Genomic DNA, 19,551 nt, shown 5'->3' with positions numbered 1-19,551 from the left:
AAAAAAAAAAAAAAAAAAAAAAAAAACCTAGAAGACAGCATTGAGAAACTTTTCTGGACATTGGCTTAGGCAAAGAATTCATGACTAAGACTCCAAAAGCAAATGCAACTAAAAAATAAACAAATGGGACCTAATTAAATTAAAACTCTTCTGTACAGTGAAATAATCAGCAGAGTAAACAGGCCACAGAATGGGAGAAAATATATGCAAACTATGCATCTGACAAAGGACTAATATCCAGAATCTACAAATAACTCAAATAAGAAAAAAAAAAAAAATCCCATTAAAAAGTGTGCAAAGGGGCAGGCACAGTGGCTCACACCTGTAATTCTGCCACTTTGGGAGACCAAGGCAGGCAGATCACTTGAGGCCAGGAGTTTTAGATCAGCCTGATCAATATGGTGAAACCTTTTCTCTATTAAAAAGAAAATACAAAAATTAGCTGGGTGCGGTGGCTCACGCCTGTAGTCTTAGCTATTCAGGAGGCTGAGGCATGAGAATTGCTTGAGCCTGGGAGGTGGAGGTTGCAATGAGCAGAGATTGAGACATTCTACTGATAGAGTGAGATTCTGAAAAAAAAATCAGGCAGTAGACATGAATATACAATTCTCAAAAGAAGATATACAAGTGGTCAATAAGCATGTGAAAAACCTGCTCAACTTCACTAATCATCAGGAAAATGCATATTAAGACTACAGTGAGATACTACCTTACTCCAGTAAGAATGACCATAAAGAAAAAGTGAAAAAATAGCAGATGTTGGTGTGGATCTGGTGAAAACGGAATACTTTTACATTGTTGATGGGAATGTAAACTAGTTCATCCACTATGGAAAACAGTATGGAGATTCCTTTAAAACTGAAAGTAGAAGTACCATCCTATCCAGCAATTTTACTACTGGGTATCTACCCAAAGGAAAAGAAGTCATTATATAAAACAGACACATGCACATGCATCTTTATAGTAGCATAATATCATATGTTCTCACTTATAAGTGGGAGCTAAGCTGAGGATGTAGAGCATAAGAATGATACAGTGGACTTTGGAGATTCAGTGGGAAGTGTAGGATTGGAGTGAGGGATAAAAGACTACATTTTGGGTACAGTGTACACTGCTCAGGTGACAGGTCCACCACAGTTTCAGAAATCACCTCTAAAGAACTCATTAATGTAACAAAAACCACCTGTAACCCCAAAACTCTTGAAATAAAAGTTCCACTACTGTGTATCTACCCAAAGGGAAAGAAGTCATTGTATAAAACAGACACATGTACATGCATAATTATAACAGCACAATTCGCATTTGCAAAAATGTAGAACCAACAAAAATGCCCATCAACCAATGAATGGATAAAACAAATGTGTGGTATATATATACAACATGAAATACTACTGAGCTATAAAATGGAATAAAATAATGGCCTTTGTAGCAACTTGGACAGAGCTGGAGGACATTATTCAAAGTGAAGTAACTCAGGAATGGAAACCCAAATATTGTATGTTCTCATAAGTGGGAGCTAACCTATGAGGATGTAAAGGTATAAGAATGATATAATGGACTTTGAAGACTCAGTGGGAAGGGTAGGAGTGAGATGAAAGATAAAAGACCACATACTGAGTACAGTTTACACTGCTCAGGTGACAGACACACCATAATTTCAGAAATCACCACTGAAAAACTCATCCATGTAACCAAAACCACCTGTACCCCAAAATGATTGAAATAAAAGTGAAAATAAACCAATGTCACTTATATTAAGACTAAAAAGAGAAATAACATGATCATGTTAATTGATGTAGGTAAAACATTACAAAATTCATATTTATGATAAAATGTCTTTGCAAACTAAGAATGCAGGGCAACTTCCTCAACTCGATAAATGGCATCTATAAATACCCTACACCTAATATTACACTTAATTGTGAGAAAATGAATGCTATTCCCCTAAGGTCAAGAAGAAGACAAGAATGTCCACTTTTAGCACTGCTACTAAATATAATGCTAGAAGTTCTAGGCAAAACAGTTGGTCAAGAAAGTAAAAAATGGCATACAGATGGAAACAAAGAAATAAAACTGTCATTTGCAGATGCCATGATTGTCTTTGTAGGAAATACCAAGAAATCTAAAAAACAAAAACAAATTTTTAAAAATTCCTCTTAGTTTATTTTGCTGTGCAGACACTCTTAAGTTTAATTAGATCTCATTTGTCTATTTTGGCTTTTGCTGCCATTGCTTCTGGTGTTTTAGTCATGAGGTCCTTGCCCATGCCTGTGCCCTGAATGGTATTGCCTAGGTTTTCTTTTAGAGTCTTTATGGTGTTAGGCCTAATGTTTAAATCTTTAATCCATCTAGAGTTAAATTTTGTATAAGGTATAAGGAAGGGATCCAGTTTCAGCTTTCTACATATGGCTGGGCCGTTTTCCCAACACCATTTATTAAATAGGGAATCCTTTCCCCATTGCTTGTTTTTGTCAGATTTGTCAAAGATCAGATGGTTGTAGTTGTGTGGCATTCTTTCTGAGGCTTCTGTCCTGTTCCATTGGTCCATGTCTCTGGTTTGGTATCAGTATCATGCTGTTTTGATTACAGTAGCTTTGTAATATAGTTTGAAGTCAGGTAGTCTGATGCCTCCAGCTTTGTTTTTTTTTTGTTTGTTTTTGTTTGTTTTTTTGCTTAGGATTGTCTTGGCTAAGCAGGCTCTTTTTTGGTTCCATATGAAGATTAAGGTGATTTTTGTCCAGTCCTGTGAAGAAAGTCTTTCAATAAAGTGAAGCAGCAACCAACAGAATGGGAAAAATTTTTTACAATCTACCCATCTGACAAAGGACAAATACCCAGAATCTACAGAGAACTTAAACAAATTTACAAGAAAAAAAACAACCCTATCAAAAAGTGGGCAAGGGAAATGAACAGACACTTTTCAAAAGAAGACATTTATGCAGACAACAAACATATGAACAAAACCTCTTCATCACTGGTCATTAGAGAAATGCAAATAAAAACCACATTGAGATACTACCTCATGCCAGTTAGAATGGTGATCATTAAAAAATCAGGAGACAACAGATGCTGGAGAGGATGTCGAGAAAAAGGAATGCTTTTACACTGTTGGTGGGAGTGTAAATTAATTCAACCATTGTGGAAGACAGTGTGACGATTCTTCAAGGGTCTAAAACTAGAAATACCATTTGACCCAGCAATCCCATTACTGGGTATATACCAAAAAGATTATAAATCATTCTATTATAAAGACACATACATACATATGTTCATTGCAGCACTGTTCACAATAGCAAAGACTTGAAACCAACCCAAATGCCCATCCATGATAGACTGGATCAAGAAAATGTGGCACATATACACCATGGTATACTATGCAGCCATAAAAAAGGATGAGTTCACGTCCTTTGCAGGGACATGGATGAAGCTGGAAACGATCATTCTCAGCAAACTGACACAAGAACAGAAAACCAAACACTGCATGTTCTCACTCATAAGTGGGTGTTGAGCAATGAGAACACATGGACACGGGAGGCGAATATCACACACCTGGGCCTTGGGGGTGGGAGGCTAGGGGAGGAATAGCAAGGGGTGGGGGTATTGGGGAGGGATAGCATTAGGAGGAATAACTAATGTTGATGACGGGGCGATGGATGCAACAAACCATCACCATGGCACATGTATACCTATGTAACAAACCTGCATGATCTGCACATGTACCCCAGAACTTAAAATATAATTTAAAAAATTCCTCTTAGATCTGGTAATTGAGTTTAGCAAGGTTTCAGGATACATGCTCAACATATAAAAATAACTATATACTAACAGTAGGCATATGGAAACCACAATTAAAAATACAAAACCATTTACAAGCACTTAAATTTGTAAAATATTTAGGAGTAATAAAGATTTAATAAAACATGTACAGGAGTTTTATGCTGAAAACTACAAAATGCTAATTAAAGAAATCAAAGATCTAAGTAAAGAGACACACCATATTCATGCTTTGGAAGGCTCAGTATAGCAAAGATGTCAATCTTATCAAATTGATGCACATATTTAATGAAATTCCCATTAAAATCTCCAAAATCTTTTGGTAGATATACAAAAGATTATACTAAAATTTCCATGGTGAAGCACAAGAATTAAATAGGTAGTGCAATTTTGAAAAATGAAAATTAAGTGGGAGGCATCATGCTTCCTGATTTCAAATTATTATATGCCATAATAATCAAGATTGTGCAGTATTGGTGAAGGGAGAGACACACAGTTCCATGTAATAAAATTGGAAATCTATAAATTAACTCACCCTAGTATGGCCAACTAATTTTTTAACAGAGGTACAGAAGTAATTCAGTGGAGGAATAATAGTCTTCACAACAAATGGTGCTATAGCAATTGGACAGCCATGGGACCAAAAAAAAAAAATCCATCTAAACTCTACACCTTTTATAAAAATTAATTCAGAATGGATAGCAGATGTAAACTTAACCATAACACTTTTAGTAGACAGCATAGAAAATCTCCAGAACCCAAACCTTGATGAAGAGTCCTAGTCATGACACCAAAGCATGATTCAGAAGATAAAAATTTAATAATCATGAGTCAACTCCAATTTGCAATTGCTACAGAGAGAATAAAATACCTAGGAATACAACTTAAAAGAGATGTGAAGGACCTCTTAAAGGAGACCTAAGAACCACTGCTCAAAGAAATAAGAGGACACAAACAAATGGAAAAACATTCCATGCTAATGAACAGGAAAAGTCAATATGAAAATGGCCATACTGCCCAAAGTAATTTATAGATTCAATGCTATCCCCATAAGGCTACCATTGACTTTCTTCACATAATTAGAAATAAAAACTATTTTAAATTTCATATGGAATCAAAAAAAGAGCCATATAGCCAAGACAATCCTAAGCAGAAAAAACAAAGTTGGAGGCATCATGCTACCTGACTTCAAACTATGCTACAAGGCTACAGTAAACAAAACAGCATGATACTGGTACCAAAACAGATATATAGAACAATGGAACAGAACAGAGGCCTTGGAAGTAATGCCACACATCTACAACCATCTGATCTTTTACAAACCTGACAGAAACAAGCAATGGGGAAAGGATTCCCTGTTTAATAAATGGTGTTGGGAAAACTGCTCAGCCATGTGCAGAAAACAGAAACTGGATCCCTTCCTGACACCTTACACTGGCAGAAACTGGACCCCTTCCTGACACCTTACATTTAACTCCAGAAAAACCCTAGAAGAAAATCTAGGCAAAACCATTCAGGACATAGGCGTAGGCAAGGACTTCATGGCCAAAACACCAAAAGCATTGGCAACAAAAGCCAAAATAGACAAATGGGACCTAATTAAACTCCACAGCTTCTGCACGGCAAAAGAAAACAGTCATTAGAGTGAATTGGCAACCAACAGAATGGGAAAAGAATTTTGCAGTCTACCCATCTGACAAAGGGCTGATATCCAGAATTTACAAAGAACTAAAACAGATTTACAGGAAAAAAAACAAACAAGCCCATTCAAAAGTAGGCGAAGGCTATGAACAGACACTTTACAAAAGAAGACATACATGAGGCCAACAAACATATGAAAAAATGCTCATCATCACTGGTCATTAGAGAAATGCAAATCAAAACTACATTGAGATACCATCTCACGCCAGTTAGAATGGCGATCATTAAAAAATCTGGAGACAACAGATGCTGGAGAGGATGTGGAGAAACAGGAGCACTTTTACACTGTTGGTGGGAATGTAAATTAGTTCAACCATTGTGGAAGACAGTGTGGTGATTCCTCAAGGACCTAGAAATAGAAATTCCATTTGGCCCAGGAATCCCATTACTGGGTATATATCCAAAGGATTATAAATCGTTGCACTATAAGGACACGTGCACACGAATATTCATTGCAGCAGCACAGTTTACAATAGCAAAGACCTGGAACCAACCCAAATGCCCATCGATGACAGACTGGACAGGGAAAATGTGGCACATATGCACCATGGAATATTATGCAGCCATCAAAAATGATGAGTTTGTGTCCTTTGTAGGGACATGGATGAACCTGGAAACCATCATTCTCAGCAAACCGACACAAGAACAGAAAATCAAACACCACATGTTCTCACTCATAGGCGGATGTTGAACAATGAGAACACATGGACACAGGGAGAGGAGCATCACACACTGGGGTCTGTCAGGGTGAAATAGGGGAGGGAGAGTAGGGGGTGGGGACTTGGGGAGAGATAGCATGGTAAGAAATGCCAGATATAGGTGATGGGGAGGAAGGCAGCAAATCACACTGTCATGTGTGTATCTATGTAACAATCTTGCATGTTCTTCACATGTACCCCAAAACCTAAAATGCAATTTAAAAAATTAGCTCAAGGTGGATTAAAGATTTAGACATGAGGCTTAACACCATAAAAACTCTAGAAGAAAACCTAAGCAATACCATTCAGGACATAGGTATGGGCAAAGATTTCGTGACTAAAACACCAAAAGCAATGGCAACAAAATCCAAAATCGACAAAAGGGATCTAATTAAACTAAAGAGCTTCTGCACGGCAAAAGAAACTATCATCAGAATGAACCGGCAGCCTACAGAATGGGAGAAAAATTTTGCAATGTATCCATCTGACAAATGGCTAATATCCAGAATCTACAAGGAACTTAAATTTACAAGAAAAATATAACCCCATCAAAAAGTGGGCAAAGGATATGAAAACAGACACTTCTTAAAAGAAGACATTTATGCAGGCAACAAACGTGAAAAAAGAAAAAAAGCTCATCATCAGTGGTCATTAGAGAAATGCAAATTAAAACCACGTTGAGATATCATCTCTTGCCAATTAGAATGGCAACCATTAAAAACTCAGGAAACAACAGATGCTGGAGAGGATGTGGAGGGGAAAAAAAAAAAAAAACTCTTTTACACTGTTGGTGGGAGTGTAAACTAGTTCAAGTGGAAGAGAGTGTAGCAATTCTTCAATGATCTAGAACCAGAAATACCATTTGACTCAGCAATCCCATTACTAGGTATATAACCAAAGGATTATAAATCATTCTACTATAAAGATACATACACACGTATGCTTATTGCAGCAGTGTTCACAAAGGGAAGACTTAGAATCAACCTAGGCCAGGCGCGGTGGCTCACGCCTGTAATCCCAGCACTTTGGGAGGCCAAGGCGGGTGGATCACGAGGTCAAGAGATCGAGACCATCCTGGTCAACATGGTGAAACCCCGTCTCTACTAAAAATACAAAACAAAAAAAAATTAGCTGGGCATGGTGGTGCGTGCCTGTAATCCCAGCTACTGAGGAGGCTGAGGCAGGAGAATTGCCTGAACCCAGGAGGCGGAGGTTGCGGTGAGCCGAGATCGCGCCATTGCACTCCAGCCTGGGTAACATGAGTGAAACTCCGTCTCAAAAAAAAAAAAAAAAAAAAAAGAATCAACCTAAATGTCCATCAGGGATAGACTGGATAAGATAATTTGGCACATATATACCATGGAATACCATGCAGCCATAAAAAAATGAGTTCTTGTCTTTTGCAGGGACATGGATGAAGCTGGAAACCATCATTCTCAGCAAACTAACACAGGAACAGAAAACCAAACACTGCATGTTCTCACTCATAAGTGGAAGTTGAACAAAGAGAACACATGGACACAGGGAGGGGAACCTCACACACTGCAGCCTTTTCGGGGGCAGGGGACTAGGGGAGAGATAACATTAGGAGAAATACCTAATGTAGATGATGGGTTGATGGATGCAGCAAACCACCATGGCACGTGTATACCTATATAACAAACCTGCACTTTCTGCACGTGTATACCGGAACTTACAGTATAAACAATTTGTAGATGAAAGAGAGAAAAAGAGACAAAATTTTCAAAAAAATATATTATAATAATAACTCGATAAATTCGACTTGAAAAAAATTTTAATACTTTTCCAAAGACACTTTCAAGGAAACAAAGAGGCAAGCTGCTAAGTGGGAGAAAATATTTTCATACCACATGTCTGCCAAAGGACATATATCTAGAATATATAAAGAATTATTAAAACTCCACAATGATAAAACAAACACAGTTACCCCTCAGTGTGTATAGGGGATTGGTTCTAGGCCCCTACCTGCACCAAAATTTGCACATATGCATACTCAAGTCAGCCTTTAGTATACAAAAAGTCAGCCCTGCATATATGCAGGTTCCGCATCCTGCAAATACTGTATTTTTAATCCATATTTTGTTGAAAAAAATCCATGTATAAGCGAATCTATGCAGTTCAAACCCATGTTGTTCAAGGAACAATGGTAATCCAATTAGAAAGTGAGCCAAAGATGTGAGCAGACATTTCATAGAAAAGGATATACAGATGGCAAATAAGTATGTAGAAAGGTGTTCAACATCAATAGGCATTAGGGAAATGCAAATTAAGATCACTTTGAAGTAACACTACATATCTATTATGATAGTTAAAATAGCTGACCAGGTGGAGGGACTAGATCACTCATATTTTGCTGATGGGCATGTGAAATGTTACAGACACTCTGGAACAGGTGGGTAGTTTATTGAAAAGCTAAATGTGCAATTACCATACAACCCAGCAATTGCAATCTTGGATGAAAATGGTTACCCTAAAACTCCTACATGGATATTCATATTGGCTTTATTCATTATTACCAAAAATTAGAGTCAGTCCAGATGTCCTTCAGTAGACATTTTTTGAGATTGCCATTGCAAGGTGGTAATAAAGAGTAGACCAACTTCAGTTGGTTTTATTTTTATGTTTTTATTTTCTACACACATCACACCCCCTTATTGTCTTCACCCCAGGGTAGACTGTTCTTACTGCCCTGCCTTTGATGCACCGCTACTGAGAGATGTTAGTGGCACCATCAAAGTCTGCAGTGACATTGCTGTCCCTCCACTAAAGCATGGGCCAGGCTTCCCTCAGAGAAACTGACTTTACAAATAGCAAATAGAGGATATTTCTGAAACCTATCTTCGTAAATGTATTTTCCTTCCCTAACCAGGAGTCTTGGCCCTTCTGCCTGTTAGTCAGGGTCTTGGTCCTTGATATTTCTTGCCATAGTGGGTGAAAGACAAAGGCTCCCAACCATCTTGGATGGAGGCAGTCATTGTGGCTATCTATCTAACTTGTACCCAAAAGATTACGCTGCCATCTTGCTGTTGGCAGCCCTCTACCCCAGAGAGAGGAAATACCACTGGTGCTTTGAGGAAGGCTTTGTGCTTTTGATTTTCCATGTCAACTCAGCACTTAACTGTGACCCTGGACACATCAAGTGAAAAATATTCGGTTTATTCTGGAATTAATATCTCTTGCCCAACAACATGGGTTTCTGTAAACAGAAGTAGGTGTGGTGGGAGGAGGGAGGATTAGATAAAAGGCACTCATTCAAGCAGGGTTAGCTGCACTCTGCTGATTTCTATTAAGTGGCAGTGGGAGAGACCCTCTCACCCCTGATTTCGGTTAGTGGTAGTTACTTTCATGTTAATCGAATTGACTGCAAACTGGAAGGTTTGGGTCAGCTTCATAAAATACTGTTATTTATGTAGACATTATGATGTGGCTTCAGCTAATATATATATATATATATATATATATATTTAAATTTTAGATTCAGGGGCTACATGTGTAGATTTGTTATGTGGATATATTGCATAATGGTGAGGTTTGGGCTTCCAGTGTACCCATCACCCAAATAGCAAACATTGTACCCAATAGGTAATTTTTCAACCCTTATTCCTCTCCCATTCTCCCACTAATGATTATATTTTAATCTCAGTAACCAGCAATATATCTGGCCACTCATGCATGTGGACACACATGAACCCTTTTTGCTGTAGTGCAAACCACTAAGGTGAAAGAGATAACCATGGTGGAAGAGTTGGGCAGAGTGGAGAAAGAAGGGCACCATTTATGTGTTGACTGCCCTCCATGTGCCACATACTCTGCTTGGTGACTTTACATGTCTTATCTCATTTAATCCTCACCACATGATGTGTAAAGTAGTTGTTATTGTTATTCCTGTGTTATTGATGAGAAAGCCAAGGCTGAGGGAAGTGAAGTGAGATGATCAGATAATATCACTCTCCTGCTGGTTAAAATTCTAAAAATCCACCTTCCCCTTGAGGATAATATCCTAACTCATCCCAATCTCCAAGTTGTGTTTTAGTCCCTGTCAACCTCAGCAGTTTTATCTAGGCCCCTCTCCCTCTTGTAGTTGGTGTTCCAGTCACACTTCTCTTTACTCAGTTCTGTTAATATGCCATATTCTTCTTCTGTGGCATCATTACTCATGCTATTCTTTTTGTCTAGACTGTTCTCCTGTGTGCCCACCTGCAGTCACCAGCTAACTAACTCCTATTCATTCTTCAGGCCACAGCTTAGATTTCATGTCCTCAGTTCTCAGGGAAACCTCCCCTGACTGCCCCCTTTATTCTATAGTGTCCCTCAGACTATGTTAGGTCACTTTGTTGTATTCTTCTGTGACATTCTGTATCACCTCCCTACCACTAATATGATTTTACATGTAACCCTGTGTTCAGGATCTATTTTCTTCATTAGATGAAACGTTGTCTATATACTGTCCTGTTCTCTGCTCTATCCCTTGCTTAGCACATGACAAATATTTAATAAATAATTGTTGAGTGAATGTATATTGAAACCTTCTATAATTGGTACATAGTAAGTGCTCAATAAATGTAGTTAAAATACAGCTGCTGTTATTGTTGTCCAAAAGCAAATAGTTAATCAGAGGCAGAACCAGGATTTATACTCAAGCCTGACTCTAAAGTACCTGCTTCTTTTATGATATGACTCTGCAGAAATCGGTTCTTGAACCAGCACTGCCCTAACTGGTTGTATGGCACTTAGGGTGAGACATTATACTACTCTGAGTCTTAGTTTTCCCATCTGTAAAATGAGCATGGGAGTAGGCAAAGTTCAGATTTCTTTTCATGTCACCTAGAAAAGGACAATAGAGGGCCGGGTGCGGTGGCTCATGCCTGTAATCCCAGCACTTTGGGAGACCGAGGCAGGTGAATAACCTGAGGTCAGGAGTTTATGATCAGCCTGGCCAACATGGTGAAACCCCATCCCTTAAAAAAAAAGAAAGAAAGAAAAGGACAATAGAAGTCTAGATAGATGTAATTAACCAATACAAGTCAGTATCATCCCTCTGCAAGATAATTGATGAGCTATAACAAGAACCCTTGATGTTTTTATGCCCTTGAGCCTGGTAACACCGTTCAAATGCAATGTGGAATAGTGGATGGTATGTAGGCTTTGGTGTTAGAGAGCCCTGGGTTTAAATCCCAACATCCAATTTACTTGCTCCATGGTACTAGACAAGTTACCACCCTGAACCTCACTCAGTTCCCTTCTCTACAAATGGGATAACACCCACTGTTTAACCCATTTCTAAGGTTAAAATATATATATATATATATATATATATATATATATATATATAAAAAATAACATGAAAAGATGTTTTTTAGTATAGAAAGATAAACTTCTACCATATTACCCACCTAACAGTTCTTACTGTAGTTCTGTGCCATTGAAGGCTACCTCTTGAGGCAAGAGGCACAGGCAATGTTGAGAAAAGGGAGACTGAAGACAAGCAGGCTGATGTCAGAGGACAGAGTCCAGCATGTGGAATTGGAGCACCCATAGGATAGACTGGGGCAAAGGGGAAGGTCACTGAGGCAGAAGAAGGAGACTCCAAATCTGAGTAAGGGGATAATGGCTAGGCAGATCCTGAGAACCATGGGAGGGAGCCAGTGGGAAGACAACAACATGCCATAGAGAGGACCCCTTTCAAAACTTTGTAGCCCTTTCCTATAGGCGGGCTCTAAATAGTCTTATTAAAGGCCCTTGAAACTGTGCTTCTCCAGATCTTTTTCTTATTTAGTCACATGCATGTACACTTTGAAATTGTAATTTCAGTGTGTACACTTTTTCAGTTAGTATCTTATCTTCAACATGTTTTATGTCACAAGTCTTCAGTGGCTGTCAAATATTCTAATTTTGCTGAAAGCCCAGAAAGTGCATCTCTGTGAATTAACTTTTTGCTTCCTTGAATTACCTCCTTAAAATAAATTCCCAAGTATAGGATTCCTGAGCCACAAGGTATACGATTGAGATTTAATGACCAAAACCAGGTTTTTGTTTTTCTAAGAAAGAAGTGACCCACAGTATCCTTTCCCCTTCCTTTTCTGGAACTGATGAACACAACCTCTAGAGTTATGCTGTCTAATATGATAGCCATTAGCCACATGTGGCTGTTTAAATTTTAAGTTTGATTAATTATAATTAAATAAAATTCAAAAATCAGTTTCTCAGTTGCACTGGCCACATTACAAGCACTCAGTAGCCACATGTGCCTTGTGGCTACTATATTGGGCAGCACAGATACAAAACATTTCCATCACTGTACTAAGTTTGTTGGACAGTGCTTCCCTAGAGTTTCTCAAGAGATCATTTTTAGTATCTTGAGTCGGAGTTCTTTCTGTTCGGGACTTTTCTGTGCATTGAGAGGCTATTTAGCATCTCTGGACCACGTCCACTAAATGCCAGTAACACTTTTCCTTGAGTCAATGTAACAACCAAAACACATCCCATATTTGCAAATGCCCCATAAGGAAACAAAATTAACCCCATTTGACACCTACTGAGCTTTTATCTTAGAGGAAAACATCTCCTAACTCTTTCTTGAGACAAGGTCTTGCTCTGTCACCTAGGCTAGGGTATAGTGCAATCACAGCTCTAGCAAACCTCCTGCCTTAGCCTCCTGAGTAGCAGAGACTACTGGCATGTACTACCATGCCTGGCTTTTTTTTTTTTTTTTTTTTTTTTTTTTTTTTTTTTGAGATGAGGTCTCATTATGTTGCCCACACTGGTTTCAAACTCCTGGGCTGAAGTGATCCTCCTGCCTCTGTCTCCCAAATTGCCAAGATTACAGGCATGAGCCATTGTACCTAGCCTCCTTTTTTGAGATGGCTTCAGGTTGGCTCTGCCTGGAGAGGGGAAAGCTTGGAAAGATGGCTTAGAAAGAAAGTTCTGGCTCCATTTCTATTTTCTCCCTTCTTCTGCTGGCCTGTTTTCTGCTTTTTGCAAATTGCAGGAATAAGACCCTGCAGATGGAGAAGATCAAGGCTCGTTTGAAGGCTGAATTTGAGGCACTTGAGTCAGAGGAAAGGCACTTGAAGGAATACAAGCAGGAGATGGACCTTCTGCTACAGGAGAAGATGGCCCATGTGGAGGAACTCAGACTGATCCATGCTGACATCAATGTGGTACGTGGCTGCCTGTAGCCTATCTCTAAAGCCCTTAAGAAAAATGTAGTGATGAATAATAGGACCTCTCCTTGAGATGTGGCCTTGGCCAACCTTGGAGAGCAGGAATCAGTGCAGGCTGTGGAGTGGAAAAATCCAGAAGTTCTGAGATCCAGCCCTGACTCTGTCACTAACTGTATATCACTGGACAAGTCCCTTCTCTCTGGGCCTCTGTACGATAACAGAGACTCGGTACCCTGCAAGGGTACTGATTTGATGTGCTCTCATTCTGGGATTCTGCAAGTTGACAGCTAGACTTAGGAAAAAGAAGAGCAGGCAGCTGCCTCTGGAATGTAGCTTAAAGCGCTCCAAGCTTTCAATCAACCAAACAGATCATTTCTGCCTACCTATCAAAGTGGGGCTTCCCCTTTGGTATCTCCTTTGGAAACCCTTGGAACATGGAATATGAACTGTCTGCTAAGGTGGTAAGCTCCCCTCTTTTGGAGTTATTCAAGCAGCATCTTAATGGTTACTTGTATGAGCTGCTATACTGATGATTCCTTCACCAGGAAAGAGGTTGGCAGTGCTGACCAGTAAGGTCTTTTCAAACCCTTATCTCCTATAACAATGAGGAGTATATTTGTTAAATTTACCTTTAAAGGAAATAAGTTTATATTTCTGGGAAACTCATTTCTGTGGCAATACTCATTTTCTGATATTGTCAGATATAGAATCTTAAAGGAAATATGAATGAGGTTTGGACAATAGGCAATTGGGATTTTCTGTGTTAGAGATCACAGAATTCTAGATCTCATAAAGTGTTGACAGTTTTGCTGCCAGCTAACCAATAATACAGGGCCAGTTAAATGAGGAAGATATTTGCCAGAAGGGCTGAGAATATAGGCCAATGGATCTCAAACTTGAGCATGTATCAGAGTCACTTTGAGAGCCTAAGGCACATATTGTTGGACTCCACCCTTCATTTTCTGACTCTGTAGGTCTGAGGTGGAGCCTAAGAATATGCATATCTGAGTTCCCAGGTGATACTGATGCTGCTGATCCCTTGGCCACATTTTGAGAAACACTGATCCAGGAGAAAGAGTGTTGGCCTAGGAGGCAGAAGCCCTAAGTCTTTATGCAGGCTTTGCCACTAAGAAGTATATCCCCAGGAGACTCCCTTATCTCTGAGCCTCAGTTTTCTTAGCTGTAAAATGGTACCAAGGGTGGACTAAATGAGCTCTGAAGGACATTCCAGCTCTAAGATACTATATTTGAACAATAACTACTATTTATTTAGTAGTAAATACTAAATTTAGCCCTTTTACTGAGTGCTTTATATGAATTATATCCTTAAATCTTCACCAAGGTTGCATGAGGTAAGCGCTAGATTATCACTATTATACAGAGGAAGAAACTGAGGCTTGAGCAGAGTTACATAGAGAGGACATGGAAGATCAAGGACTTGAACACAGACTGAACAAGCTCTGGAGCTTGTGCTATTGTTCACTCAGCTATAAAGCCTCTCTGAGAACCTTAGGATCTTTTCTCTGTGCCTATCCCACTCTATGTTCCAGATGGAAAACACTATCAAACAGTCTGAGAATGACCTAAACAAGCTTCTAGAGTCTACACGGAGGCTGCATGATGAGTATAAGCCACTGAAGGAACATGTGGACGCCCTGCGCATGACTCTGGGCCTGCAGAGGCTCCCTGACTTATGTGAAGAAGAGGAGAAGCTTTCCTTGGAGTAAGCTACCTGCCCCTAGTCCCTACAACATACCCTCCCTTTGACACACATACATACCTACATACCTACACACACACAGGCATGTATACATACACGAAGTCTAGTCTGAAAGTCAGAGTACCTAGTTTTAGTCCCAGGCTTTTCAGTGGCTGACTCATTGTGTGACCTCAGGCAAGTCTCTGTGCCAGCTTGTTAAAACAGAAGAGGATTATTAAACTGAATTGCTATATGAATTAGAACAACTACTAGATGGCTTTTAAAATTCATTGTGTGATATTGACAAGACTATGTCTATAACTCTTAAGATGTCATTTCCCAAGTTAGGGTCTAGAAGGGGGTATCTAGAAACCTTTAAAAACCCAAAAGACTGAGTTTTCACAGCCTTCACAGGCTAACCTGGGACTTCATCTCCAGACCAAAAGTTAAGAACTAGGCTTGCCTTACAGAGAGAAAGAATTTGGCTTAATAGAGGAAACCATTCCCTAAAGGTAGAGCAAGGTGTCTGTGGAATTGGTGAGCTCCCTATTCCTAGAAGCATGTCAGCAGAGGCCTTAGGACACTTAATAGGAATACTCAAAACAGCATGGGATGGTTGACAGGGCTAAATGCCCTTTAAGGACCTTGCCAGTCCTAAGATTTCTTGGTCTTCTTGGTCTATCAGAGCTAAGGACCAAGAGAATTATCTTTCTCATCAGACATTGGTCCTGGTACCAAGGGAAATAGCCTTGTGCTTGGGAAGGTGTGGGGACCTTCTAGAATGAGCCACAACTCAACCCTTGGTTATATGGCATGGAATCTTTAAGAGGGGAAAGGTTCTCCTTGCTTTCAGAATGATCCAGCCAATGTCTCTCATCTCCAAAGTTACTTTGAGAAGCAGAAAGCAGAATGGCAGACGGAACCTCAGGAGCCCCCCATCCCTGAGTCCCTGGCCGCTGCAGCCGCTGCTGCCCAGCAGCTCCAAGTGGCTAGGAAGCAGGACACTCGGCAGACGGCCACCTTCCGGCAGCAGCCCCCACCTATGAAGGTGAGTGAGCTGGGTAAGGGCTGTGGAGGAAGCAAAGTATCCTCCCATGGAAGGGCCATGGAAGGCTAGGTCTGGGTCTTTGGCCTTATTTACGTTGGGTCTTCTTTTAATAGCCTTTGCTTGTGACACAGAGGAAGGGGTGACATGAGTGTCCTGTGTTGGACCCACAGGGTTTGTTGCCCCATGTTCCCAGAGGTGTTAGAATGCAGGGAGATTTTCAGGCCCTGCTAAAGTACAATTCTAAAAGTTAGAAATGACTCTTACACAAATATGTAATGAGCATGTATCATACATGAGGGAGTCAGCAGGATTATAAAGCTGGTTCCAGGAGCATTTGAGGAACAGATATCTCTATGGCCAAGAAAGGAGAGGAAAGCCAAAACAAATTTGCAAAGTTAGATACAAAACTGGTTTATATCCTACAGGGCAATAAAATCTTAACCTTTATAGTTACTTTTTCTTCCAAACAGAAGCAATTTGCATCTCAACTGGGCAAAAGTCATTTGTAGCTTATCAGTTTAATATCACGGTATCTGGGTCCTAATCAGTTAGTAAATAGTCAAACAAAGAGACATTCTTCTGGAGCAGGGATCATCAAACTACAGCCTACAAGTCAAATCTTATCTGTTCCCTGTTTTTGTTAAAGTTTTCTTGGCCCACATGCATGTCTGTGTTTGCAAGCTATTGTCTATCCCTTCTTTCATGTAAAACAGAGTGGAGTAATTGCAGCAAAGACCATATGATGTAAAAAGTCTAAAGTATTTGCTGTCTAGGCCTTTACAGAAAATGTTTGTTGAACCCTATTCTAGAAAATTAAGTAGTCCTTAACTGGGCATTTTAGACAATGCTTCAGTATAATGATGAATAGATGTGTAGTTCTCATTTTGCCTTACTTTCTAGTTTTGTATACTTTTTCTCAACACCCTTCCCTGAACTTGGTTACATCCTTTGTTACCATCTTCTATGGCATCCAGGAGTACTTGAGTCTTACTCATTGATTATTGCTCCCTTCTGATGGGAAATCACTTTGCTTTCTGGGCTCTTGGGGAATCAGAAGTCTAAGCTGTGGCCTGGAAGAATCTGACAACTAACTTCCTTTTTCCTGTGTCCCCCACTAGGCCTGCTTGTCTTGTCACCAGCAAATTCACCGGAATGCACCTATATGCCCTCTATGCAAAGCCAAGAGTCGGTCCCGGAACCCCAAAAAGCCAAAACGGAAGCAAGATGAATAAAGAAAGGGAGAGCACATGAAGCTTTGCTAATTATAACCCCTCACCTTGACCAGAGTGATTGATGTCCTGATGTGAAACAACCCTTGCCAAACCCTATGAAGTCTCCTATTTAATGTGATGGAAGCACAACCCCTCTCTCATTTTGCTCCTATTTCTTTCTGCTCTTGGGATTTCTGGTTTAGGAAGAGATGTGGTTCAGGTGCTAATGACAGTGTGTCTGATGATCCCATCTCTCCCACTCACATTTCAACCCCCGCCCTTGTTTGGAGCTATGGAAGGGCAAAAGGCTCAGATATGATTCTGTGTCTCTTGTGCCTGAGGCTTGGAGCCTAAGGAGCTGTAGGGTCTGAGGGGCAGGGGAGGACCATATCTTGTTTCAGGTAAAGGACCCAGTGTTTCCTCTCCTTGTACTTTTGCCTTAGGTTCTGAAGGGACAATAGTCTTCATGTTGGATTCTCCAACAGGCTGGGTGCATGTATCCCCCTACTCTCACCCTCATCTCATCTTTAAGGCCCAGAGGTAGCTTGGACAAGCCCTCCTTTTCATAATCATTTGGGAGGCCTGGCTGTTATTCTTTAACTTGCTTCACTTCAGTCTCCCAGATATACTAAAATTTTTAGGTACCAGGCTGTGTGTCTGGGAATCTTAAGATCAATGGGCCTTTCCCCAATATCGAGTCTTTGCAAATTCTAGTAGATTTCCACAGCAAAATCAGGGAGCCAGACCAACTCTGCATGTCCTGCCAAACCTACTCTCTAAGTCATCAGTGCTGAGGGCTTGGCTATAGGGGCTGTCTCAGGCTGAGAAGGCCCCCAGGCTGACATCTGTGTTGGCTTTTGTTCAAAACCATTATTCTGGCACATGCTCAATAGTATATCGCAGGGGAGGGCAGAAGTAGATTTAGATTCAAGTAAATGCCGATCACTCCACACATGAAGGTAGGTGGGATTTTCCTTCCATTCTTCCCTTGCTCTCTTGGATCTGACCTCTTCTGTAGCCTCCACTCAGGACAACTGCTGGCCACTCCTATCCTGTGGATTGTACAGGTGATCTTTCCACCCAAAAGAAAAGACATCAGGCTCCCCAATGTTTTTCAGCTCTCCTTTTCACCAAAGCCAGGTTTCCTGGTAATGTCACTCAAAGATAACGGATGGGGATGAGGTCTGACTGACAAAAAATTTTAGCCCCAGTTCTCAGTCCCTGGCGGGGGAGGGGGGATATTTTTCCTTCCTTCTTTAAGTAGTTTTACATTGCCACAGTATGTATGTGCTCATAATATAAAATGTTCCTCTGCTCTTTGAAAGTGAGAGTGTTATATCTGTACAAATCCTTTTAACATGCATTCATTGGTGTAAATTCTGACTACTGTGTATTGGATAATACAAAAGATGTAATGTCATTTACCTTCTGGGTAGCTCTTCTTTGCTCTTATTCATTCTACTTTACAAATGAGAAAGCCAGGCACCAAGGGCAATAATTTACCTAATTATCACAATAATTTCCATTTATTTAGCACCTACTACATGCCAGGTCCCTATGCAAGTTGCTTTATATAAATGATTATATTTGATTTCCAAAACACCTTACAAGCTAAGTATTCTTATCACCATTTTCCAAAACAAACAACAAAAAAAAGATACTGAACCTCCAAAAAGTTAAGTAACTTTTTCAGAGTTAAACAGCTAGTGAGAGAAAATTTCAGGATTTGAAGCCAGCTTTGTCCAACTCCAGAGCTCATTTTTTTCTCCTTCTTTTCCATAATCATTTTGAAGAAAACCTTTCTCCCTTTTGGAATGGCCTGATGATGAGAGTGGTTGAAATAACTTTGGACCTGAAATCAAGAACTAGGATGTCCAATGACTGAGGCAGGGATATAAAGGCCTTGTTTCCTATAGGGATACAATAGGGAACGACTTTGAAGGGATATCCCAGCTGCTGAGTTTGCCATTAAGACTGCATCACAGATCAGCACCTCCCTCTGTCTAATCCTGTTTCTTTACCTCTCCTTCCCTTAGACAAGTGTTGATCCCAAGGACTCCCTAAGTAATAGCCTGTACACTAATTTATCTCTATGCTTGTCAGGGAATTCAACAGCTAAATAAAACCTCCCTGTGCGTCAGTGTTCTTATCTGGAAAATGGGAAAAATATTAGCACCTATTTCATGGGATTATGAGCAATGTGAGGCACATAGTAAGCACTCATAAATATTAACAT

At 40.0% G+C, this 19,551-nt stretch overlaps 1 protein-coding gene across 4 annotated transcripts in view; it reads left to right on the top strand.

The window, feature by feature from the left end:
- ZC4H2 (zinc finger C4H2-type containing) overlaps positions 1–18,739 on the top strand; it is a 116,240-nt gene extending 97,501 nt beyond the window's left edge. For 3 of the 4 annotated variants that reach the window (XM_032255803.1, XM_032255801.1, XM_032255802.1), the window contains exons 2-5: positions 13,183–13,354; positions 14,908–15,080; positions 15,942–16,104; positions 17,223–18,739. In XM_032255803.1, the coding sequence (XP_032111694.1) occupies positions 13,199–13,354; positions 14,908–15,080; positions 15,942–16,104; positions 17,223–17,336 (606 nt within the window). In that variant the 5' untranslated portion in view covers positions 13,183–13,198 and the 3' untranslated portion in view covers positions 17,337–18,739. The remainder of the gene's footprint in view (positions 1–13,182; positions 13,355–14,907; positions 15,081–15,941; positions 16,105–17,222) is intronic. The other variant, XM_032255804.1, reaches the window with a different exon arrangement.
- The last annotated feature ends 812 nt before the right edge of the window (positions 18,740–19,551 follow it).

The sequence above is a fragment of the Sapajus apella genome, unplaced genomic scaffold (genome assembly GCF_009761245.1).
Source record: "Sapajus apella isolate SASKATOON/1434 unplaced genomic scaffold, GSC_monkey_1.0 scaffold91, whole genome shotgun sequence".
In the NCBI taxonomy this organism is placed as follows: domain Eukaryota; kingdom Metazoa; phylum Chordata; class Mammalia; order Primates; family Cebidae; genus Sapajus; species Sapajus apella.
Note: the sequence above shows the minus strand (reverse complement) of the source record. Positions and strands in the feature narration are given on the sequence as shown.